The sequence below is a fragment of the Engraulis encrasicolus genome, chromosome 7 (assembly GCF_034702125.1).
Source record: "Engraulis encrasicolus isolate BLACKSEA-1 chromosome 7, IST_EnEncr_1.0, whole genome shotgun sequence".
In the NCBI taxonomy this organism is placed as follows: Eukaryota; Metazoa; Chordata; class Actinopteri; order Clupeiformes; family Engraulidae; genus Engraulis; species Engraulis encrasicolus.
In genome coordinates, this window is record NC_085863.1 from 44,158,229 (window position 1) to 44,185,369 (window position 27,141).

Below are 27,141 nucleotides of genomic sequence, written 5' to 3' on the forward strand. Positions count from 1 at the left end.
TCTCTCCACAAGATTTTTTTTAATATCAAGGTCTCAAACAGGCGTTCCACTGTTTTGGGGGAAAACAATATTTGGTGAAAATCTGTCAAAATAAATAGTTTATCAAAGCACCATGTAAGAGTAAAAAGGCATGAATGAGTGTGTGTTTGCAAGCTACATTCAGTAAAAACCTTTCTTCAAAAAACATGCGCCCAACTGTTCAATTGGGGATAAAAAGAAAGCCTAAAACAACATCAAGCAGGGAAACCAACTAAGAGGGCGCAAATCATTTAAAAAGGTAAAACATTCTTCACAGTTATGCAAAAAAGAAAGAGCGAGAAAATCTACGGAACAAAACGTGAAAACCTGTTGTGCCCTTTTTCTTCCCTTTTAAACCATTTTTTGGGGGGTTCTTCTTTTTTTGGACACTTCAGTTTCAGTGGGCGGTGATCCGAGGCTCAGGGCTCCTGGCTTACCCACAATGCAACGCTTATCATTATGTACACGCTTATGGAGTGCCACCAATCAAACCACAACCCTCATCAACAGGAATTGGCGATCCAAGGACCAGGTCTCGCCCTGTTATGAACCTGATCAGGGGCGCGTTTCTCGAAAGTGTAGTCGCTAGCCAGTTAGCAACTTAGGGGTAGTTGCCAATGGGAAATTGCATTGCAAACAACAAAGTAGCTAACATAGGTTAGCAACTATGGTTTCGAGAAATGCACCCCTGAAGGGAATACCACCCACACGCAAAACACGTTGGAATCATGTAACAGCATGGCATTAGGTCAAGACCCCTGACCAGTCCCAGAGGCATATTCCATGAGTATGGTTAAGTGATAGGCCTGGCTAAGGTAACCATAGCCTGGTTCTCACCAGACCGTGTGTGGGTAGCTCCAGCGCCTCTGCTCCGTCTATTTTCTGGCTGAAGCCAACCCGTGCTCTCCGGCTGTGTACCAGACGGCAGTGTTTGTAGCTCTGCTCCACCAGGGGGCGCTGGAGCTACACACACCGTCCGGTGAGAACCAGGCTACAAGAAGTGGGTAAACCTAGTAATACCCTGCAGTCCAATTAAGAAAATGAGGACTCTGGGCTACTCTATTAGATGATTTACCACTACCTCCAGGTTAACATAACTTGGTTGACCTCTGCACCAGCTTCTTGGAATTCCCCAGAGATCTGCTCAGGGCAGGGTTACGATCTGACCTGGGAAGGCATGTCACACACATGCCTTTTTCAGCAGCTTTCTTTGAAAAAAGAAAGAAAATAGTCAGGTTCCTTGTTACTGATCTTCTTCTGGATCCAACCCAAAGGCAGGTCCTGACTGCCCCCAATGCCACTCCCAAGGCTTTCAGTGCACTCTGTAGCACCGCATCTCACCACTCTCACACACACACACACACACACACACACACACACACACACACACACACACACACACACACACACACACACACACACACACACACACACACACACACACACACACACACACACACACACACACACTTCCCACATAATCAAAAAAACAAAGGGCAAATGAAAGGCAACTACACCACAAACAAAAAATACAATCGGTGTAATAATATCAGAAAAAAATCGTAGTAAAAGTAATCAACGCTATGAAGAGAAATACCGTAATAATAGTGACAGTAAAAAAAAAAACAGGTGTGAACATAAACACAGACAAGTGTGGCAGGTTTTGGGGGAGACAAAGAGGGAGAGCAGACGAGCTAATAGATGGACACGTGAGCAAACAAGCAAGCAAGCTGGGGGGGGGGGCTCAAGTCTCTAAGGGGGTGCATGTTGATGCGTGCAGGTGTCTCTCAGTGCGTTTGGGGGAAATCGAGGGTACGGGTGGTCGGCGCGGGCGTGGGACGAGGTTCAGAGGTACTGGGCCCTTCAGCTCTCTGGGCCCCGAAGGATTAATTGTCACCTCTTCATGGGGTCAAAGGTGTGTGATAAAGTGGGATAAAGAAGGGGAAATGACGAGGAAGAAAAGGGAGAGAGAGAGAGAGAGAGAGAGAGAGAGAGAGAGAGAGAGAGAGAGAGAGAGAGAGAGAGAGAGAGAGAGAGATGGGAGGAGGAAATACAGAAAGGGGGGTTAGGACTCAGGGGGTGGGGGAAAGGTGCTGCTACTTTTTCCAGATGGTATAGAAAACCCAGCTGAGTATCATCGTTAAGGAATAATAGCAGAGGATTAACATGCCATTCATCTACCTGTATTTACCAACCATCTATCTACAATATATCTATCTACATGATTTATTTATCTAAAAAAGTAATTAAATCATCCATCCAATAATAGAACCATACCCACCACGCCTCTCTGCCAAACACCTACCCATTGATGTGGTGCCTTAGGCCGGGGACATGCATGCTATGTGTCATAAATTACGCACACAACCGCGACCAAGCGCACATACAAGTTTTCCAAGTGTGCAAAAGAGCTGTCTAGCTTTCCATGCCTGTTTGACTCTACCGTAACCTCAACATGGAAGATCGCCCCTCGCGATTCTGTCAATATTGCACTGCACATACTCGTCTGCGTAACTCGTGTCTGGTGCGCTACAAGGCGCTAAATTGACAATAAGTACGCATGGCAACATGTTCGTGTACGATAACTTGTACGCGTATCCTGCAGGGAGCATGGGTAACACATTATATTAATGCCGGCTTAGAAAGCATTAATAACACTTAGTAAATAATGAACAAATGATGTAGAAAGCATTAACACATGTTTGTAAATGTTAAATCTTTTATATTTATCAAACATTTACAAATTGTTTGTAAATGACTAATAATACTTTGTTAAAAGATTTATGAAATCGTGAACATATTATTTGTAGATATTTTATAAAGTATGAACAAAATGTAGCTAACAATAAAAAAACATTTGTTTATGTTTTGTTCATCATTAGCTTATTGATTAGTCTTTGTAAGCAGACATGAATATAAAGTGTTACCGGAGCATGTCACTGGCCTATGTCTGCCCCTTCCATGGGGCCTGAGCATTTTTGGCCTGGACCTAATGGACAGGTCAAACCTATTTTCCGATCGACGCAAATATACACAATCATTTGAACTACGCAATAGAAGTCGATTTGTGACGAGTAGCCGCAGTGCAGCAGTAGGGCCGGCTGCTGGCCTTCAGCCTCTGTTGACGTCTTGAAGTGCATGTTGTGGTCTATTACTTAATCTCACGCAAAAACAACAATAACTTTTCTTGCCTCCCGACAAAGAGTGGTCTTATCACAACAGTCCAAATCTTTTAAATTTACTGCTACCTTATGTCAAAATCCAGGACACATGTCAAACAGAATCAAGATTTAGCTTGACTCGCTCAATTCACTTCCATTCAAAATGTTGTCGGACTGTGACAGATGGTCTGGAAGTAGAAGGGCGTGACTTAGGCACCCCATCCATCCATCCATCCATCCATCCATCCATCCATCCATCCTATCTACCCTACGTATATCCAAACATCTACCCATTTATACCTCTATCGACCCCAATACTCTCCATCCATTATTGTGTTTTGTGAAGGATACAGCTCCATATAGGAGGGCACACAGACCACCTCTTTAGAGAAGTCCACCCGGCAGGAGAGCCTGCCCAACAGCTCCTCGTACTGGCTCAGGGCCTCCGTCAGGTTGGCACAGTTACCCTGCGGGCACAGACACAGACATACATTTATATTACACTCTACTGCAGAGTTTCTCAACAGGGGCGGTACAGCCCACCAGGGGGCATTGGAGAGCTCTAGGGGGGCGTTGAGAAGGATACAGCTGAGAGGGGGCGGTGCTTAGTTGCCATTGGGGGGCATTAGTTCATTTATTTTTTAAATACTAAGGCGGACGTTGTGAGTCTTATGATGATGTCAAAGGGGCGTTGGAAGGCTTGTGATAAGGACAAGGGGGCGTTTCTTCAAAAAAGGTTGATAACCACTGCTCTACTGTATATATTGCATAAGACAACACATCAATGTCTGCACATTTCTTTATGCAACTTATATAAATATAAACTATATACAGTATTGGTTACATTGACCTAAACTCTCCGTCAGGTTGGTACACTAACCCTGCGGGCACAGACAGCACTTTCCTGGATATATTACACAGAACATAGGATGATCCATTACATACACATATAAAACACATTATATATAGGTCATATTGTCCTATGCTCTCTGTTAGGTTAGCCAGAACAGGCTACAGACGGTTAAATAGGGCAACCTGAGCGAAGGACCCACTTAAGATCTGAGATTAACCCTTTCATCCAGAGCCTCTATTGTAATCTGTTACTGAAGACTCTTTATCATGTCATAGCAATGCTGTTGTAATGTAGTTGAGCGTTTCCAAGCAGTGGCAATAGTAGTAGTAGTAGTAGTAGTAGTAGTAGTAGTATGTAGTAGTAGTAGTAGTAGTAGTAGTATGTAGTAGTAGTAACATCAATTTGTCCCAATATGGGCAATACTTCGGAGTTCAATATGTTGTGACCAGGATCCTGTTAACTTCACAACAGGATTGCTAGCGATCCCATTTGCACTAATAGGCTACAGGCAGGGCGTCTGCCTGCCTTCTCTCACCTGGGTGAAGTATTTCCCCGTGGGTCGCAGCACTCTGATGGACAGGTCCAGGATCAGTCTCAGGAAGTCCCAGGTAGAGTCTGCAGGAGAATAGAATAGAGGAGAGGAGAGGAGAGGAGAGGAGAGGAGAGGAGAGGAGAGGAGAGGAGAGGAGAGGAGAGGAGAGGAGGGAATACAGGTGCATCAGGTCAGTTACGCATTACAACGCTCAGGTACAGTACTGCATAGGCCAAAAGTTAGGACACACCTTCTCATTTAATGCATTCTCTTTATTTTCGTAGCTATTTGCAGTACATTGTACATTTTTGAGAAGGGCATCAAACTGGGCATGAACACATATAGAATTATGTGCTTATGTACTTTTCCCTCAAAAAAGGTGGGGAACCACTGTACTACAAAATATTACTACTTCTACTACTACTACTACTACTACTACTACTACTACAAACACAGACACAGACACAGACACACACACACACACACACACACATTAAAATTATGGGAGGAAGGAAGCCTACCCTCCTCTGGTGCCGTGGAGATGGGCACAGCTGTCAAGTCGTTGATGACGTAGTCAAACGTCCGGCCCTCCTGAGCAAACTTCTTCAGTACAGGAACGCAATCTTCTACTAGCACCTGAATACATAGAAAGCAATTACAGTTAGCAGACGCCGTTCTTAAAAGCGACAATTATTGAAGTGAAAAGCATTGGTTACAGTCCCTGGAACAATAGAGTTAAGCGCCTTACTCAAGGGCAAACCCAGTGTCATTGCATTTTCGTCACATTCTGCTGTCAGGTAATTCTGCTCAGACGTTGAGATTTGATGTTGAGAGCAACAACTTACTGTCGTTTGACAATGAATGTAGTCACGTTTTTGTAGCGACATATTGCGTAACAGTAGCGTATTTATTTGTTGTTATTGGGTAGTTATTTTTCAATAACATCTTGTGTAACAGTATTGTTGTTGCTATGGTCGCATTCAAATGCACTCCATGGCTGAGTTCAGTAACTCCCTTCCGCACTTCATGGTTGAGGTGCTCTTGTGCAAGGCATCCAACCCCACATTGCTCCAGGGACTGTAACCCTGTAATATCTGTAAGTCGCTTTGGATAAAAGCGTAAACGTTTAATGTGGTGTAATGTGTGCATGTACGCAGGGGTGGGGAACCTTTGTCTCGAGGGCCATTTGCGGCCCTTTAGGCCATTTAATCTGGCCCCTGATATAATTTTAGTGTTAAGCAGCTTCACATGAAATGTGAGATATTTTGTAAAAGAATCTTAGAAAATACATTTGCAATACAATTAAGGTATATTCAGGGGACCTAGAGAAGGTGGAGTCTGTTTGAAAGGTGGCTGCCTTCAATATAGGCCTTAAGTGCAGGGGGAAGTCCTGGTTTGTGTTCATAGTATGGCCCTCAGAGGACTTTTACGACCCTCGGATGAATTTGAAGTGGCCCCTCAAATGAAAAAGGTTCCCCACCCCTGGTGTACAGGAGGCAGGGGCCCAAAAGCTGCTATGATAAGATGTGCTTGGAGGTGCTTCTGGAACCGAGCCAAAGAGGCAGCGGAACCCTTGTTGTTGTTATAAAAAGGGATAAAAGTGGCACACAAAAAAACTGTTCTGAAAGCCATAGGCATATTTGGAGATTAGTGGCGACATTACTGATTGACATGAGGGTTAAAGTTTTTGGAGCCAACTTGTCAAAGAACTGACAGCAATTACACCAGCTTAGCATTCTTGATGGCTTTCAAGTTTGTGAATACCTCAAAGCCAAACACGTAGAAACACTATTTTTGTGCTTTTTTCTGTGGAAGATTTTTTGGTAGTTTTTGGAGCCCAAAAGTTTTCATTACACTTGAATGCAAATTTGTAAGGGATGAGGGCTGACGAGGTGACTAGTTCGCTGAAGTCAATGGTCAGGTGGACGCTCTAGAATTCCAGCGATGTGCGCAGCACTCACCGTGCACGAGACATTAACCATCGAACTGGTCATCCTTGATCTTCCATCTCCTGTTTATGAACAAAGGGTAACTTTATCTACGACGGTCTATAAAGCTGTAGGAATCCTGTGTATGCACTGTTGGAAACTTCCAGTAAAATAGTCCCATTAGACTTCAAGTGGTTGCAGTAGCATGTTCCGTTGTTATTTTTGAAATGCTATCTGCGATTCTCTTGTATGATCCACGTGTGGTTACATTTTTGTCACTGGTCAGCGCTGATCTCTGAAAAATATGGACAATGTTTTTGTATTTTGCTGACCATGACCTGTCAATCAAGAGTTAGTTTTGGCTACTTCACTACTGTCGTTATGGTTACCATTCAGAAGAGCGTTGATATGGAACAGCAATACATTTTTTTGAAACGGTGGCCAGTTCAGTGAAATTAATGGGACACCCTAACAGCCAATCAGAGAGGAGAATTCTGTGGTTAAGGGAGATAAATGAGTACAGTATATGACAATGAAGTATCTTGTATCTTGTCTTTTATATCCTTTGGCACAACCACACCAAAAGCAACTAGAGTGACACTGGCGATTGAAGTAATTGACTTTGTATGGAGGAGCTGGCAACAAATGAGACAAAAGCGTTTTGGGCGACAGAAGCATTTTGGGCGACAAAAGCCAATTTGAGTAACTTGAGCAAGAGTTTGTAAATGAACTTCAGCTAATATTATGCTAATGAGCTATGATGCGGTTCAGCGTCAGCTTCCGCAGCGAACTGGAATGCCGGAATGCTTGCATTTTGCTTTTAACGGGCACACTCTGTTGCTTTTATCGCTTGTGTCGCTCTTGCTATGAAGACAATTCAGGGACTCTTTGTAGCTTTGGTCTCTTCTGGGGTGCGATCCAATATGCGACCTTGCGCCCTCCACTTGTGCTTGTGGCCTCATCCCGCCTCCTGGCCCCGCTTCCATGGAGAAAACAATAAAGTTTCCCAGCTGTCAGCCTAGCCACAACAACTTTTGGTAGAGTGTTTTTCATTTACCATCCCAATTGCAAATGAGAAAATGACATTAGAATTGAGCTTTTGTGAGATATTGAAATACAATGCTGTTGTCAGTGATGTCATCATGACATATTACTTCCTGGTATAAGGCCACAAGCACAAGTGGAGGACGCAAGGTTGCATATTGGAACGCACCCCTGGTGTGTTGGAAGGGTAAGTCTCACCTCGTAACAGTCTCCCTTCAGGTTGTCCAGAACGTTTCCACACGTCTTCCTCATGTGCTTCCGACAGCCGTCAATCACCAGCTGGTCGATGTGCACTTCCTGGTTAAGGAAGCTACGCCCACTCTCTCAGATGCATGATCACATGACCATCAGAACCACACCTCTCTCTCACCTTACACCTCATCAAAAACACATCTCCGGGGGGGCGGGTGCTGTGGCACAGCGCGCTAAGCCCCCCACATTTCTGCCGGGTTCATTTCCAGATCCCACCCCGTCTCTCTGTCCCACTCATTTCTTGTCACCATCTTAGACTGTCCTATCAAATAAAGGCCTAAAATGCCCCTAAAACTGTTTAAAAAAATAGAAACACATCTCCACCACGGTTATCATATCTGATTTAAGAGTATGCTATGTTGGTGTATGCATGTGTATTGCACTTGTGTATATGATGCATGTGTGGTAGTAAATATGAAAAGGCAAAGATATTAAGCGCAGCACAAGGTAGGGTATAGACAAAAGTGGAGATAGCTTGTGGAGGCTGTTGTATGTCCCACAGGAGACAAAGAGGATTAATTAAGTAAATAAGTAAGTAAGTGTGATATTGAAAATGAAAGGATATCTCGACCATGGTGATCATCTTTGGTTTGAGCTTCACCACCTCACACAGGATGCCCCCGTCTCCTCCTCCCAGGATCAGCACCTCCTTCCCCGCATAGTTCTCCCGCCCGCTCCCCATGATTGCCTGCGTGTAGGGGAGGTCGCTTTCCGCCAGGTCTACACACATAACCACACACACACAAGACACACACACGCACAAATACACACACACACGCAGCAAGACACACACACACACACACAAACACACACACACACACACACACACACACACACACACACACACACACACACACACACACACACACACACACTTTATATCCATCTTCATATGACAACATGACAGTAAACATAACATACACATACGTACTGTGCAGTTATGATGCTACTTCTCCCAAGGACAAACAAGGGTAGATGCAGATGCAACACACCAATTTGGACAACTTAAACACCAGTGAAAAGGTGTTGAATAATATAAGGTGTGTGTGTGTGCGTGCGTGTGTGTGTGTGTGTGTTTGCATCTGTATGAAGGTTGGAAGGAGTATGTTGCCAAACTGGCGTGAGTGCAGTATCTTGATGTTCTGGTACTGTAAGTAAAGTGTGTATTTGTATGCATTTATGTGTGTTTCCATGAATCTCTCTCTCTTTCTCTTTCTCTTTCTCTCTCTCTTTCTGTTTCTGTGTGTGTGTGTGTGTGTGTGTGTGTGTGTGTGTGTGTGTGTGTGTGTGTGTGTGTGTGTGTGTGTGTGTGTGTGTGTGTGTAGTGTGTGTAGTGTGTGTAGTGTGTGTAGTGTGTGTAAGTGCATATATGCATGTGTGTGTGACTTACTGACCTCTCCATTGAGTATGAGTATGTTGCCAAACTGGCGTGACTGCAGTATCTTGATGTTCTAGGTTGAGTGTGTATTTGTATGCATTTCTGTGTGTTTGAATGCATTTCTATGTGTGTGTGTGTGTGTGTGCGTGCATGTGGGTATGTGTCACTTACTGACATCTCCGTTGAGTATGAGTATGTTGCCAAACTGGCGTGAGTGCATTATTTTGATGTTCTGGTAGGCGGAGTCCTCCTCGTACACCACCTCGTCTATGTCGTACTCCACCAGACGCCCGTCCGCCGTCGGCCAATAGCAGTCCACGTCCTCCCCGCGACGCAGCGCAGGCAGCCTGACACACACACACACACATAGATACACACACACGCGCGCAAATACATACAAACACACACCAACCACAAATGAGGATGCAATTATTCTTCTTTCTTGTTTTATTATTTTAAGGTTCCTGCTGCTGAACCGACAATGGGATTAAATGGATTAAATTTCCAGTTATGTTGTGTACAGGCATGCCCATGTACATGCTTGTGTAAGAGTGTGTTTGTGTGTGTGTGTGTGTGTGTGTGTGTGTGTGTGTGTGTGTGTTTGTGTGTGTGTGTGTGTGTGTGTGTGTGTGTGCACGCGCTCCTGCGCCATGCTTTGCAGGCACCTGTGTGTATAGCACTGCCTAATTTACAGTAATTGTGTGCATAATGTAGGAGCGGGAAAGGATCTGCACACTGCTTGCAAAAGACTTAATTTATTAGGAGAAACGTTTCCATCATAGATCTTCAGGCATCTTGAGATGATTTTTTGATTTGGCACCTGCTGATGCTTTTTTGCTGGATGTGCACACTTTCCACTACACTCTAAGCCCTGGTGCATATACATGAGGTATTATCCTGACTCTCGCCAGCCCCTCGTTTATCTCCGCTCAGCTTTGTGAGCTCACAAGGAGGACCTTCAGATTCGCCCTGCTCCCAAACAAAATGCAGGAGAACCAATCAGGATTTTCAAAGATGTGACATGATTTTTAGTAGTGTAGAAGGGAAAAACAATTGAAATGTGACAGTTGTTTCAGCAACAATGACCGCTCGAAGGGACTGACTCATTGACACTGATTCTGTATTTTTAAATCTGTGAGTAGTTTAAATAGCAGCTCATTAAAAATGTCAGACAAGTGTCTCTCCAATCACGTGCCAGGTTTTTTTTTATTATTACCACACCTTCGGAAACGTACGTCTATGGCATAGCTCCAGATGGCTGTTTGTGAAGTCAGGTTAATGAGGCATGGCTTTGGCATTGGAAGGCTATGGAGCTGTAGCCATGCCGCGCCCTCCTAGTGACGCAACACCTTCAGTGTAGCTTCTAGTCAGGCTAGGAGCAATACAAATATAATTTCTGATCTCCAAAAAATCGGGAACCCCTCCCACTTTGTCGGGAAGCAAACAACCAGTAGCAAACCAAGGGTGGCCGGTCATCCACGCCGTTTAGAAAATGTTCATTGGTATGCTCATGGTCAGACCAAGCCTCAAAGAGATTTGAAAGTCGATGATAATCAGGCTAATGGAGCTGTGGGTTGGCATTGGAAGGCTATGGAGCTGGGGCTTGACATTGGAAGGCCACTGAGGAGGGCGTTGTTTGCAGAGCTGTCGACATCAGCTGGGACCTCATCTGACTCACCTGATTCACCCTCCTGGTTGATCAGCTGACAACTCTACTTCTTGCCACTGTACTCATCTGAAAGCAAACACTGGGCACTGTGCTTTTAATAAACTGTGTTGTGAAGGAACACGACTGTTCTTGTTGCTCTGTGTTTGCTCGACTCCAGAAATATCTTCTATCTAAATAATAAAATAAATATTTTACTGTTGCCATTGATGCTTGCTCTGTGGAAGAGCAGCAGAAAGAACATTCAGGAGAGCGGGGTGGCTTATGCCTTGTTCAGACCAGGAGCGACCAACAAGAACGAAGCGACAGAAGTCATTATTTCTCTATGGAGAGTGCGCGACCAGCGCTACCGGAGCGAATTCGCCAGGGGTGAAGCTTGTTGAGCAACCAGAGCGAATTTTAACGATAAAAAGTCAGCTAATCTTATGGTAATGAGCTATGATGCGGTTCAGCGAAAACCAATTGGAATGTTCCTATCAACGAATGTCCCAGGCTGTCAAGCCGGAGCCGTTATGTGATTATCACTATATCAAACATGTCAATGCCTACGTCCAGAGCGAATGCAGCGAATTCAAGGCAAAACTTCTTCTGCTACCTCCGCTACCAGGCAGCGTAGTTTGCATGGCCGTGTTTCACTCTCCCTACCTCGGACTTGCTATAAATGCACATGTAAAAGCAGGAGATGCCAACGAAGGGGCAATCTACTGCCAAATAAATTGTATTACGGTATCTGCTTTCGCAAAGGAATTCTCTTTTCTGATTGGCTGATGGGGTGACCATTAATTCCGTGGAACCGGTCAGGCGTCAATCGTGCGACGCAAATAGAATCTTCATTTGCGCACATCGGCAGAGTTCTGAGCCGCCGCCACGCCATTTACTACGTGGAATTGGTCACCTCGTCGGCCGTTATCCCTTACTGATGTTAAGTGGTCACAACAGAAATGAGTTTGTCTGAGTGTGTGTCTTCTCTCACCTCTTAACCCGCGTGATGCGTCCAGAGAAGAGGGTCTTCATTTTCTTTTCCAGTGCATTTAACAGCTGCGGAGGAGGTGAGGGAGGAGAGGGGAGAAGACGAGAGGAGAGAAAGGGGGAAGGAGGAGAGAAGAGGAGAGGAGAGAGAGGGAGAGGGGGAACAGGGAGAAGAGGAGAGGAGAGAGTGGGGGGAGGAGGAGACAAGAGAGGAGGAGAGGAGAGGAGAGGGAGGTGACGAGAGGGGAGGAGAGGACAGGAAAGGAGAGTAGGGGAGAGGAGAGGAGAGGAGGAAAAAGGAGGAGAGGCATAAGCATTTATGCAGTTAAGTTTGCCCTGTTACTTCATCACTTAGAGATTTGAATTTAACACTCATCTAGTTGATCCTTCTAGCCTGGTTATTGTAACTGCAAGCATTTGGTCAGGCCTATAGCTGTGATATACATAATATAATACACATTAGCTATTATTTGGGCAATGGGCATGCTTATTTCAAGTAACATGGCTAGATCTGGCCTAGCCTGGTTTTGCCAGACCACATTAATTACTTCGTAATTCATTTAATAGGTCTGGGTCCTCTGTGCCCTGGAGCACTTGGGCGGGAGGAGTGAGCTCAGCTCTGGTTTGGAATGAGCTCTGACCAATCGCTGATTGTTGTTATTATGCTCCCAAGTGTGTTCGCTTATTGGCTGGTACAACCGGTTGTCTGAAAACCGACTGAAAACCATCCCCAGAGAAGCGTAATCAGACCATTCGTGCATTACGAAGTAATTCAAAATGAATGGTCTGGCCTGTCAGGCTAGGTCTGGTGTATAACTGCATGCTGAAATTGGCCACAATTCTCTTCTAAGGCATCCATTTATTTTTTTCCCTCATCAACCTCTACTACTCCTCTACCAACTACTACATCGCACGTCACACGCTTCAACACCACACACCTATTAAACCAGTCCAGTGACACTCTGCAGTCAATTCAAGTAGATTAATATAATACCCGTTAGTCATCCCTTTGGGTGTGTCTATGTGAACATGGTGCATACTGTATAACAGGTGACTGCTTCTTTTAATGATTTGATAGAATTAAGCAACAAACAGACCATAGAGATCTGAGAGGATTACTTGCCTGGGTGTTTATTTTTTAGACAAATGAAAGCGAGAGACAGAGTGAGAATGAGAGCAAGAGACGGAGCGAGAGAGAGATACAGAGATACAGAGAGAGAGAGAGAGAGAGAGAGAGAGAGAGAGAGAAAGAGACAGAGTGAGAGCGAGAGACAGAGACCGAGAGAAACAGAGAGAGAGAGAGAGAGAGAGACAGAGTGAGAGCGAGAGACAGAGACCGAGAGAAACAGAGAGAGAGAGAGAGAGAGAGAAAGCGTGGGTGGGAGAGAAAGTGTGGGAGGGAGCTGGACAGCGACCTTAAAGACCTGCTTCAGTTAAGAATGCTTTTAACAGAAGGATTAGGATCAACCTAAGAACTCTTTTAACCATAGGATCTGGTTCTGCCAGAAGTACAGCTGGTGTCAAATTGTGGAGTGAGTCGTTGTTCAAAAGCAGTCGTTTGATCCCTTAATCACAACTTGTCACGTCATACATCAACGGCATCTCTATGCGTTGTTGATTCACATCCACGGATGCTATTCAGTACAAAATGCAGTGTTAATGCGACATTTAGAGCAGGGGTGTCAAACTCATATTGACTGAGGGCCAAAATCAAAATCTGGAACGAAGTCGCGGGCCGAAATCCACAATTATTTGTAAAAATGGACTAAAATTGTGCATGCATGCACACCATACTCATAGTTAAATTTCACATACACTCTTTCCCATCATATTTGTTAGTTCAAATGTGTATACACATCCAGTGACACAGCAAATTTCATGTTCAAGTCATATTATGCTATACATTGATGGTGTATGTGGGCCAACTGATAGACATTTGAAATGATCTCGCGGGCCGAATAAAATGTTGACCCCCGGGCCTGAGTTTGACATCCCTGATTTAGAGACTCTGGAACCAGACACACTAGAAGGTGATAAATTGACTGTACGTGTTGAATTAACACTGCATTTTTTACTGTGTAGTTTCTAATACAGGACGTTCCAAAAAATGTACACACCTTACACCACACCTTAAAACAAGTAAGAAAAGGGACCTACATTGTCCACTTGGGCTGTGTCGTCGCCATGGCAACACTGAAGGTCGAAGGTCACCAGGCCATGGGAGTGCACGCGGAATACTCCAAACCTGTGGAGAGGAGAGAAATCCATGTCAAGATGGAGATAGCATATGCTTCGACTGAAAATACTCGGTCTCCCCCATTCTCAAGGTTGGCACACAAGATGATCTGAGCTAGTGATTGTAAGAAAAAGAAGCCTAAAAAATTCCACAGTGGAAATGTTACGTGGAAATTCAGTGACTGAATCCCAGATTTCTATTATATTGCATTCCCAAAATGCTTGCCAGTCTTAGGTTGTAAGGTCAGTGATATGGATAACCTTCTTCCTGGTTTAAAGGAACAGACCACCCTTTTTAGATTTTCACATATTTGCAGTATTTCCCAGCATTGTTCATGAATGTGCATATCATTTTCTTCTCTGTGTTTTCAGTGCTTAGATTTATTGGATCAGAATTATTAGCATAGCTTAGCATAATCACTGAAAGTAACTGGTATCTTTAGCATCAAGCCACAAGTGATCACTGGACCGAATTAAATTGCTGTTTTACACTCTGGTGAATGTTACATTCATTTTAAAGTGGTTTAGAAGTACATTTGATGGTGTTTTATTTTGTACCATAGACTTGCATTACTATGCCTAATTTGGCTATACTGTTAAACTAGGCAATGAAAACACATAGACGACAATTATATGCACAATTCATGAATAATGCTGGGAAATACTGCAAATATGTGAAAATTAAAAAAGGGTGGACTGTTCCTTTAAAGCAGCACAGGAAGTAGACAAAGACCTTCTTCCTGTATACAGATCCGGTCTGATATTCGGCTGACCCTGCGATATTCACCGCAATTTATCTGTGTGTGTGTCTGTGTGTGTGTCTGTGTGTGTGCTCTCTAAGCTCACATAACCTTGCCTGCGTCTGGGAAAGTCCTGCCTGCAACACACACACACACACACACACACACACACACACACACACACACACACACACACACACACACACACACACACACACACACAGAGAAACACACACACACAAACACACACACACACATACAGGCCTTGAGGAAGTATGACCAGCACAACACTGTACATTCCCTCTCCTTTGAAAACAATAGCCTTTTCTAGCTTCCCTGAAAAACAGGACTTTAGACAAACCCCTGCAGAAGGACTAACAGCCACAGACTGGCACACACAGTGTTGCCAGATTGGGCGGTTTCCTGCCCAATTTGCCTGCTTAGGATGGCCGTGTGCAGGAAAAAAATGGATTTTGGAGAAAAAAGGCAAAATTTTTGCCATAGAAATCAATAGAATTGGGCGGGATGTAGTGCTTCCAGGCGGGTTTTGAGATTTTTTTTGGGCTGGAAATCATCAGCCTCATCTGGCAACCCTGGGCGCACACAAAACGTCACTTCAAGAAAGAACACCAGTGGAGAGGTGGATAGGCACAGCACAGACAGACACACAACAACAGACATACTGACAGACTGACACACAACAACAGGCACAACAACAGAAATGTTTTAAAACCTCTCGTAGACAGACTGACAGGATGAGGAAAAAACAGCAAACCAGAGCTAAGCAAAGCGAAGATATTCGCCTAAGTTTAATATTATTAGGTTAGGCTAGGTTAGGTTTCTTTATTAGTCTCCACGAAGGAGAAATTTGCTTTGGAGACAGGGAGGTTGCAGCATCATAAAAACACATAGAACACATAGGACACATGACACCAACACAGAAAAACAAACAACAGTAAAACAATAGAAGAAAAACAGTGTACATGCTCAGAAGCACTGGATGTCCTGACCCACTGCCCCTGACCCATCCAGTCCATACACTATGTAAATGAGGAGCAATTTTCGCCTGCGGTGGCCTATCAAATCAACAAAATAAATGTTTCATTCTGGTGCAACACGTTAGTCTTTTTTATTAGTTATTTTATCAGTGCAATCGTCATGCGTCTTTGTTTCGACTGGGCGTTGCACTGATAAAATAGACTTCTGTGTTGCACCTGTGATTCTTTTTCCTTTCTACATGACACATGATTATATGACGACCTACAGTTCATGCAATGCATCTTTTAAATGAATTAATTTACTTTGTTCATATTTGCCAACATTATAAAATTACATGGTAGAAAAGGTTTAAGGGTAGAATAAATTACAAGAAGCTACTAATGGTTTTCAAAAGTTTAAAAATAATAATGATAATTTGAAGCTTGGAAGCACTCACATCATACGCATCATTTGGTTGTTTTCTGCACTGAAGGGTAACATAACTTTGTAAGGGCGCATCACAATATTGCCTTCTTGCACCGCGATACAGTATTGTGTCTGTGCATCGCGATCTCTCAGTTTGTTACACTATCGCTACAGTCTTTGTAAGCACTGGCAAGTGTCAGCTGTGTTTGTGTTTGAGAGGGGAGTGGGAGGTATGGCCTGGTATGGAGGTAAGGCAGAGGTGTGTCTGGTGGCTGTCAGGGGGCCGATGACAACAAAGTCCCCCCTCAGGCCCACACACGCACAGACATGCACGCACACACACAAACACACACACACACACACACACACACACACACACACACACACACACACATACAAATATGTGCACATACATACACACAGACCTGTGGACACACACACACACACACACACACACACACACACACACACACACACACACACACACACACACACACACACACACACACACGCACATAGACCTGCACACATGCCCGCAAGCAGACACACACACACACACACACACACACACACACACACACACACACACACACACACACACACACACACACACACACACACACACACACACACACACACACACACACACGCATACACCACAAAAGGTGACCAGCTGTGAGGACCAGAGTGCTGCACACACACAACAGGAAGCGTCGTGTAAAGCCGGCAGATCAAGCGCACAAAGCCGCCGCAAATCCGCCCGACGTTCACAGCGCCCGCCGACCTTTGTTGCCCAGAGGATGCACTTAACCGGCCAATCAATGGTCATCGCTCCCCGGCGTAGGGAAGCTAACAGCAGGGAGACAAAGGGGTCAGTTGTCCCGGGCCCAGGGAGAGGGGTGGAGGGCCCAGAATCAGGTCCTCATTACATTGTGTGTAGGGAGAGGGGGGGGACTTTCAGAAAACTTTGCCCCGTGCCGAGCAAAAGCTGTCAGAGGCCTGGTGGTCTGGTGTTTGGCAATGGGGGGGGGGGTAGTGGGATGTGGACACACACCTGGCGTGGTGTGGTGTGGTGTGGGGGCACTTGTATGGATGGGGCTCAGGGTTTGCTGGGGGGTCAGGGTGGGGACTGGGCAAGGCATGACAAAAGGCCGAACTTTAGGAGAGAAAAACGTGCCGCGGACAACGCAGGAATTCAACGAGTCATGAGGCAAAAACGCGGCAGGCACAGACACAACAGGAATTCTCATGTCATGCGGAGGGTGTGTGTGTGTGTGTGTGTGGGTGTGGGGGGGGGGGGGGGTGGGTTGTGGTCCAGTCTGGGGGTGGTGGTCTGGGGGGCAGACATGCATGTTGTAAATGCCACAAACAACTAACTTCCCTCCATGAGAAACAAAAGCCTAACAATGAGGTTGGACTTGTCCGGGCACTGAACGGCAACTACTGGGACATGATAAACAAACCGGACGCCTGAGAGATAACAAGTGTGGCATGCTTTTCAAGTCAAGCCCTGCTAAGGTCAAGCCCGGCTGAGGTCGAGGTATCCCCCAGGGGGAAACTCAAGTGGTCAACATTACACTTCTCCTCAAGACGTATACACGTAGACAGAACATAGACATACCACATTAAAATAAATAGGTGATAAAAGATGTGAAACACAGCCCCAGCAGCAACCTCAACTCAACAGCAGTGTGGTGCTTGTGGTTTTGTTAGCCCCGCTAGACGGACTTTGTCAGGAGAGTCACAGAAAAGACACACACACAAGAGAGTAAGTGTAAGAGATGCAGAAAACGAAATTGGGAAGTTACCAAAGGCTAGATCCTCCTGGGTGACCATAATTTTAAATCCACTACGGTAGTACAGCATCACTCAACACTGAGACTGATGAGGACACTTCACATCTTAGAGCACGGGCGTGGAATCATTTTCATTCGAGGGGCCACTTCAAATTCAGAGGTGCCAAAAGTAAAAGTAAAAGTTAAAAAAGAAACACAGTTCCTTTCAACACAAGTAACTTATCTGAGTAACCAGTAGACCTGTGTACTTGTCTTACGGTCAGCTAACTCTGCACTGGTTTGATCAAGTTTATGGTGGGTCCTTGTTAGGTGTTCAGTGTTTTTCAGTAACAACACAATCTATCTCATTAGGTACAATGGAGTAAATGGTGTAACAGCTATGTAATGCCATATGCTAGTGTTGTAATTACACCACAAATTACTTTTATTTTCGTCACCTCTGTTCAAATTGTATAAAGGCCCCCAAGGGCAGTACTGAACACAAACCAGGATTTCCGCCTGCACTTTACGTCCCAAAACCAAGTATGCAACCCATGAAGGACAGAGCAGCCCACAGGGCCTCATTTCTGTTCAGCTAGCAACTTTCTACTCTAAGTCGTGAGCAGACTTGCATCCCATTTTCTATCAGTTAGGCTGTACACGAGCCAAGAGGAGAATTGATTACATATTGGGGGAGATCCAGGCTGCTGTCTAGAAAACTGCTATATTTTCGAAAGGACGCTTTTTCTGCTGAAAGAAGGGGCATGCCCTGGCATGGCAAAGGTCTGCCCTCTCAAGTGCTTTCCGCCTTGTTCCTGAATACTTTCCTCACTTTCCTTCTTTCCTCCATGTGTGTGTCTGTGTGTGTGTGTGTGTGTGTGCGTCCCACCCACCTGCCATTCTTGCCGATGAAGGTGGCCAGGTATCCATGTCCCTCGGTGTCATGGATGGTCTCTGTCACTTCGTGCTCCTGGAATATTGACTGCACGCCACGCACCGTCGCAGGAATGTCAGCTGCTCCATGGGAAAGATGAGGGGGGGTGAGAGAGAGAAAAAGGGGGGGGGGGTAGAGAGACAGATCACAAGAATGAGCGGAACAGAGAGAAAGAGAAGACCGTTTTTCTAAAAGCCAAAAGGGGCTTAAAATAAATTAATTTATAAAACAACCACTGTTCATTTTACACACTTAAGTTTGGTGTCTTGGAGACAGCCTAATATGACCTGAGCAGAAGTGTGTGTTGCACAAGACATTCTTCTATGCTTGCAGAGCAATAACGTATTGTATAGTGTATGCACCTGGCACCAGAATGAGGAACTAACAAACAACTGCCAGCGAAGCAACTCCCCTGGAGACTGTGAGAGGTTCCATTAGTAGTGTAAGGTGTTCCGTTGCCATAGCACCTGTCTCCACGTGAACCCTGCCCCCTCTCTCAGCCACCTTCCCCATACCTTCTCTCAGACACTCAAACCAGAGACGTTCTTAATGCAGAGACGGCCAGCTCGACGTTCCTTCCTGTTTCACTTATGACGTCGGCCACGCCCCTTTAGGAGACCTGATAGGAGACTTTTATAATGGGCGCCTATGGGCGAATCTGACTTTTCCACGGATACGACCAATGCCTTAATTCATGGGCGCAGCGATGGATTTAAAAATGTTATATCCTGCGAGCCACATGCCTTCTTCACATTCTAAAAATTGAAATTACATCTCAGAATTTTTTTTTCACAGAGAAAATCGACTTTGTTTGACGCGTGTCCCGTCTAGTGCGGACCGCTGCCATGGAATGCCAAGAATGATTGACAAGCGGTGCAGAACGTTTGCTTTGCGTGAAACAGGAGCGGTTGATAAGGAGCCCTGCATTTATCAACGTTTATTTTTGTAATGTTGTTTTGTTGTTACATCGTAGGCCCTAGTTCACGTCTACTTCACACGTCTGTTGTGAAAAAGTAGCCCAATTTCGGCAAATTATTAAAAGCTTGACGCTCATTTCTGCACGTTTCAGTTTCAGTGCAGTCCATAAGTAGCCTGTTTTCGCCGCTTCCCAGTCTGTCCACGGGTTTATAGCCTAAATCTGAGACACAATACCATGGCTGCAAATAAATGACAACAGTTGGGTGGCAAATGCATATGTTACTGCTTCAGGTTAAATGAGTCTATTATCGACTTGATTCATTCAACAGTCTGTTGCATGAAACTTCAGCATCATCTCATCCAGTCAACTGTTAAACGAAATGCAGGCTGCGCCAGGCAGGGCAAAAGTTAGCGGAGATGGCTGGTTAACTCTGACATTATATTTCGCAAATGTTGTAGCCTATTAGTAGCCTAGTTCAGATAGCCTACACCGCGCTCTTCCGTGTGGTGCGTCTCAGTTGAATAACTTAGAAGGTGAGAAAGTGGATCGCACTCGGGTTCTTTTCTTCTTTTTATTTTTTACATAGCAGCAGTGTAGACAAACGTTTTGGCTGCTGCCTTCGTCAGTGTCTCCACTTATGCTGCTATGTAAAAAATAAAAAGAAGAAAAGAAGAACCTGAGTGCGATCCACATTCTCACCTTCTAGGCCTATTCAACTGGAGACGCACACGGAAGAGCGCGGTGTATCTGAACTAGGCTACTACTTCTGCAACTGAGCCACACCAGCAGCCTCCAAGATGTCCTTCGAGACGATTAGCTTAAGTTACCAGACGCAAGAGCCAAAACTTTCACCTTCAGCGCAGCAGAAAGAACAAAAATCCTGTAGGCTATCCAGCAAATAGGCCTATTGGATTAAAAGCCGTGAATCTTGACATGAGAAAATAGAGGATACTACTGTTCAACAATGCACTCACGGGATGCACAGGATACGAGTTTGACAGCTGTAGCCTAGGTTCTCTCCAAATATTTGAGTTTGGCACTGCATAGCCTGCGCTCTCTGAATAGCCTATTCTAGGTTTTTTTTAATCAGGCTATTGAGCGATTTTTAGTCATGCATGTGCAGCGCAATGTTTTAGTCAAAATTCGGTATGCCAGTTCCGTGAAGGATCCTCTGAAGGCACGATATGAACACACAAATGTGTCTAGAACAACATGCCATACCTACACGGGAATAATGACAGCCGATCTAGGTGAATATGGTTACATTACGCACTGCTAGACATCATGGATTTAAATAGCCTATTTGTCTGTTTAGGCTATAAGAAGCACGTCATGCTTCTGCATGTAGGCTCTGTCTCCAGTGCAGACTTCAGTGTAGTCCTGATCCTCTCCTTTCTAAGCACGATATGAACACAAAAAACTTCCGTGTAGTTGTGTAGCACAATATATCTCATACGAAGTCATGACCATGATTGCATGAACATGATTAAATTAAATTTAAAATTATACACGGGGTCATGTCTAAACTCAAGCAGCACGTCTTTCATAGTGAATAGGCCTAATTAGTTTGGACATTACAACAACAACAAAAAACCCTAAGCCAGCCACACAAGTTTTAATCATTATGCCGTCGTGTCATCATGCCGCGCATCCTTCTTGCATGAATCAGGTGGCTCTGTCTGCAGGCACTTGATTTTGTTCACAGTGGCCGTATTTCTTACGTCTTTTAATCATGCCATCTAAAATATCAAAAGCATTTTATTTAGAGACCACAGCAATATAAAGTTCTCATATTAAGTTGCCCAGGGCGGCCGGTTTTGTAAAATTGTGCGTGATGCTGCTGTTAAACGTTGCCTGGCTGTTTCTCTGACCGGAGTTCTCCCAACGCCAGCGCGGAGCAAATGAAGTTAGGAAACGTGATTGGTCGATTCTGCGCTGGTGTTCGATGATTGACAGTTTGGCCACGCCTTTTTAGGAGACCAGAAGTACTTGGTTGGTGAAACATTCCATCCTATTGTTGACGTCACCAGCTGGCTATCTTTTTAGAACAGAGAATCTTTGACTCAACCACCCTGCTATGGCAAGATATAGGCACCCACAGCTAATTAACAAACAGGATATACCGGTATATACAGCTTATTTTTAACATACAGCGAGGTCCCCATGCATGTATATATACGGTAGCTAGTCCTTTCATCCAAGTCCTCTATTACATGTATAAGCTTATTATAACCAAATGGCAATTAACAACTCTCTATCTCTTACTTCACACTCTCTGTAATACCACATCAACCCAGCATCCAGCTAGACTTACAAATATCCTGCGGGAAACACTGCACCTATCCAGTTAAGGTCAGATACAACTTTGTAACAATCAGCAAACACTGCTTATTTCCTGCTAACAGGTGAATAATATAAACAGCTTTTTTTACCAGTAAGGAAACACTGCTTGGGCAGGAAACACTATGTCACCTCTATGGAGGCTATTATAGAGCTCTTTACAGTAACATGAATAATTAACCAGAGCTCTCCCCCATCCTCCACCATGACTAAGGTACACTGAGCATTGTACCGTCCCCACCGCACTGCTTCCTTGGGGCGCCATTGTGGAAAGCCCCCTTGCACTGGTGAGGCATAAATGCAATTGTGTTGTGTGCAGTGAGCACTGTGTGCTGTGGAGTGCTGTGTCACAATGACAATGGGAGTTTGAGTTTCCCAGTTGGGCTTTCACTTCCACTTTGACAGTCGAGAAACACTGCTCACCTGTCCTGCTAGGGCAAATGGATATAAAGCTCTTTACAGTTACCAGGCAAATACAACGGCTGCGACAAGCTCAAGTGACAGAGAATCGCTGGACTCACTGTGCAACAAGAGCGATGCTAGCGATAGAAGTGACAGAGCATGTCCATTAAAAGCAGAATGCAAGCATTCTAACACTCCCAGTGGCTGTGGCAGCTGCTGCCGAACCGCATAATAGTTCATTTGCACAATATTAGCTCAAGCTCTAGCTCAAGCTCTAGCTCTAGCTCCAACTACAAACTGTCCCTCAAGTCATGCAAATTGCCTCTAGTCACCAGAATTGCTTTTATTGCGCGACTCAATACAAAGTCTATTACTTCCGTCGCTGGAATTGCACTTGGTCTATTTGTGCCTTAAGAGTCGGTAAACTCTGTTCACCTGTCCTGCTACGGCAGGTGGCTGACTACAGAGCTCTTTAACAGTCAGCTCAAGTTCAGCAGTGGCAACATCACAAGTCCCTCACGCTTTTTGTAATTGTGAAACGTCTTGTAAATTACACCTTATGACACAAGGAATGGAGAGCACACAGCTGGCGGTTGGCAGGGCGTGTGTGTGCGTGTGCGTGTGCGTGTGTGTGCACGCATGTGTGTGTGCGTGCGTGTATGTTCATGTGGGTTTGGCCCTTATCCTAGAAAGAAGGTAATATTCAAATTAATTCTGCCATTACTACTACTCACGCAATTACAGTTTACATCATCATCTGTGAAAAACACACACAATCTATACACCTACAAGGCTGTAACTATCAATATCTATTCATTTGTAAATCTTAATACGTAATTTGAATGATCTTTTCTCCTTGATTAATCATGTTTTGCTGAGCCTACACCATAAACTTGGTGCTACCAAAATGGTAATGTGTGTGGGCACCTTCACCGCGACAATTTAAAGGACCAAACCGTGACAAAAATGCAATGTTAATTCAACACTTGCCATGTTAACTCAATTTAACATCTTTTAGATTGTACTTGGTCCCATAGTACTCTCTGGGTGAGTGTTGCAGTAACACCATCTGTTATTCTCTGTAGTGTCATAAGTATATAATGCACTCAGAAACTCTCTCTTGTCTATGGGACGTGACGTCTCCATCTTCCTCACAGTCAGCCTGCACGGCAATCAGCCTTACAGTAATCTGTTACTTAAGACACTCCGTGAAGTAATAAATTAAATGCACTCTCAGTAATGCCTTAGCAATATTGTCATGATGTAGCTGAGTTCTCGCTAGCAAACAGTAAGTTGGATCACTGGCAATCTTCATCCCTCCTCCCACCTGCTGTAAAAAGGCAACAAAATGTCTTCTCTATAGGGCTTGTCCATCCACCTGCACTCAAATGATGACCCACCCTTACCCCATTTTTTTAAAATTACCAATCAGCTGCTGTGTGTGTGTGTGTGTGTGTGTGTGTGTGTGTGTGTGTGTGTGTGTGTGTGTGTGTGTGTGTGTGTGTGTGTGTGTATGCGTGTGCGTGAGTGCGCGCGTGCGTATGGCTGACTTGAGTGTTATGTTTAATGCATATTATATTTCTGGTGCATTTAATTTCTAGTTAATTAATCTGCCTGATGAAGGTCTAAGGGCCGAAAGCTTGCAAGTAAAGTAAAGTTTCTTTGCACAAAAATAGACCTGAAGTGTGCGGATTGTCTTCTTTTAATACAGAAATTTCTACTGAATCCTGCACCTTCTAAACAGATGAGCGGTGGCCTATCACAACTTTGGTTAATAAGAGTAAAAGTTACTCTCTTCTCTACTCAGCCAGTGGAGTGTGAGCAAGCGCTGTCGTGACCCCAGAGGATAATCCATCTGGCCCCTGAGCCTAGAGGTCAAAAGGTCAAACACAGCCTTAGATTGCACCACTAAACCCCCTCCCTTCCTCCTTCATCTGCCCGGTCTTATTTCCAATCATCCTTCCTTGTTTCACGCCCTTCCTCGTCATCCTAATCAAGCTTTATTCTCTCTCATCCCTTCTGTCTTCTGTTTTTCCATCTGTCAGCTTTTTCATTCTTCTTTCCAAGATGTGTCTTTTTTTCTACGTCGTCTTTGATTTAATCTGCACTGGAGTCCTATTCCTAATCGTCTTCTGCAGCCGACTACTACACTGACTAAATATTCTTCTACGATACCCTGTATTTATTGTTCAACCCAAAACTGTATGCTAAAAATGACTCTTGAGCTGGAAGTTGTGTAGGATGTCATCAAACACACCACCCCTGACTGCTTAGGACTGCAGAACTACATAGGCTCCTCTATCCTAGAATGATCTATACTCTCAATGTGGCAGTGCTTTGCTTTTTCGGTAAACGTCATGGAATTTTGCTTTCTTCTTACTTCTGCCTCATATCATGTAAATGACGAGACTGGAGAGACTTATGAAGCTGAATTCCTCCTCCGTTCGTATAGCGAAGACGACTCCCGTTATGCTACACCACCTGAAACAGGACCCAAGACGGGGCTGGCGAGCAGGGGGAGGGGTAGCACGCTAGATGGGAAAGCGGCTGCCGTGCCATCCTGTCAGTGGGGGATAGGCTCCCACTAGCTCCTATGAGCCTATCTGTCTGCAGAGGCAGCAGGTGCTTGGATGATACTGAGAGTGGAGTCGTAGAGCTTGTCTCATAATGACTACTACATTAGTGCTCTCTCATAAGTTAGACAAGGGCAGTTTTGGGTCCAGTCAGTGCAATGACATACAGTAGCCTATACCGGCAATATAATTAACCTCAATTCACTGCGGCGCTTCAAAGACCGGAAGTTGACAGTAAGGTCAATAATAAACCGAATCAGCTGGCGTTATATCCGCACTACACTCCATGTTAACGTCCTATCATGTCATTACACACACATTCGCGTCAACCACTCCACGGTGTGCAAATGAATGAATGAGCACGTCGTCTGCTGTGTTCGTCTAAAAATAAATACCTGTAACAGTACACCCTTTATTGCTTTATCGAGAACAAGCCTAAAACTTGAATATTTCTCCTGATCCCTGCAAAGTGTATTGAATGGCATTCATGTCACATACATTTTAAAACGCGACTCTATGGCAATATGATGGGTTATTTGAAAAGCAGTGCTTGCTAGCTAGCTTCTTAGCCAGAGGACTTGTCACTTTGTACTTGTACCGAAGTGGCTAGCTGTGAAGAAGACGAACAGTAGAGAGGGAGATTAATGTTAGCCCCCCTTGCTAACGTGCTACGACTGGCAAGGAAGGTCAAATGCCGCATGCTTATCTCGTGAATTGTACGACGCGAGACATTCATGATATGCGCGCACACGCGAGACAAAAAGGAAGCACACATGCGTCAGTTGTCCATACAAACATACGGTTACAAACTGTCTCCCCCATCCATGGCAACATAGATGGATGGAAAATGACCCACATTTTCATTGCAGCGACCGTTATATTGACTGGTTAATGAGCTAACGAAGCGCAGGGCAGCGGATAGAGAGGCCCTTGTCCTGATGCGAATTTTAGACACTGCTTCCTCCTGCACGGTCAGCAGTGGCACGAGTGTTGGTGCTGGTTACCTGGCGCCGAGAGCTTGAAGTCGAGGGTGTAATGTCGCACTGCCATGACGGAACACAGCCGTCTGCCATGCCTGGGTAGGCGACCAATTTAGGAATTGGAGTGAGTCTTCGGAGACGTCCGCTGAACACACTGAAGGTGCGGAGTTCCCAGCCTGTGCTTATAACACTTCTGCAGCGGGGTTTGCTGTGGTACTGAGGGTGGGCGGAGAGGCAGTCTATCCCCCGGCGGGACTCTCTTGTCTGGCCGGTGGCCGCCTGTTGGTAGGCAAACGCACTGCATAAAACTTTTAATTATTATGGTAGGTAACTTGTAATAGCACAGTATCACGTTGTAGGCTCTTTTATTAATTAGAAACCTAACTGGACAAAGTCTGCAAGTAGGTCTATCGTTAGGAAAATTATGCAATCGCCTCATACTTTCTCAGTGACAAGATGTCACAATGGCAAGAAAATAGACCAAGCAGGGAGGGATTATGAGCATATGCCCCTGACTCAAAAAGCGATAAATGCCCCACATGGGTTTTTGTTGTTTCCAAAAAGATTTAGGGTCTTCGTTCAGAAATTGGAGACCCTAAGTTGTTGGGGGTTGGGGGGAGAAAATGTGGAAATAATGATGTTAAAAGGGAAATATTTAACGTAATGCGAGATGCGCAATGTACAATAGAAGCTTGGGCTTCAGAGCCCCTGTCGTGCCAAAAAGTGAGTGCCTGCCAGAACACGAGTGCCCTCATTGAAACCAATGACATTTTTTGAGAGAAAATTATACAATTTCTTGCAGAATGAATTACATAATTTATGAACTAAAAATATGCTTATGAAACATTACTCGTCCTGCACTTAATATGAGCTATTTGAATGAAACTGTAACATTTGTTGTGACAATTCTTCGATTCTTTCATGGAAATAATAGGCCTACTGAAATTGTAACCAGTTCTTTGTAATACTTCCAGAAGGAATGTAGATGCTTTATTGATAGGCTTTCCATCTTAAATTGTGTCAGATTTATCTGCAAAA

General features: G+C 44.6%; 1 protein-coding gene across 1 annotated transcript; it reads right to left on the reverse strand.

Moving 5' to 3' along the window:
• Positions 1-26,345, reverse strand: sms (spermine synthase). Its single transcript, XM_063203646.1, has 11 exons — positions 26,128-26,345; positions 18,849-18,969; positions 13,959-14,046; positions 11,806-11,870; positions 9,338-9,513; positions 8,352-8,508; positions 7,735-7,822; positions 5,086-5,200; positions 4,568-4,647; positions 3,531-3,646; positions 1-2,145 (listed from the first exon to the last, which is right to left on the reverse strand). Exons 1-11 carry the CDS (start codon positions 26,171-26,173, stop codon positions 2,115-2,117), a joined length of 1,083 nt encoding a protein of 360 aa, XP_063059716.1. The 5' UTR covers positions 26,174-26,345; the 3' UTR covers positions 1-2,114.
• Between the last annotated feature and the right edge of the window lie 796 nt (positions 26,346-27,141).

Bases quoted from the DNA above. Each gene is read 5' to 3' on its own strand.
- sms (XM_063203646.1), bottom strand. From the start codon at position 26,173: ATGGCAGTGCGACATTACACCCTCGACTTCAAGCTCTCGGCGCCAG. The intron at 8,509-9,337 runs GTAAGTGACACA...TTATGTGTGTAG, and splicing joins CATACTCAACGGAGATGTCA to ACCTGGCGGAAAGCGACCTC. The intron at 2,146-3,530 runs GTATCCTTCACA...GATGATACTCAG, and splicing joins GTGCCCTCCTATATGGAGCT to CTGGGTTTTCTATACCATCT.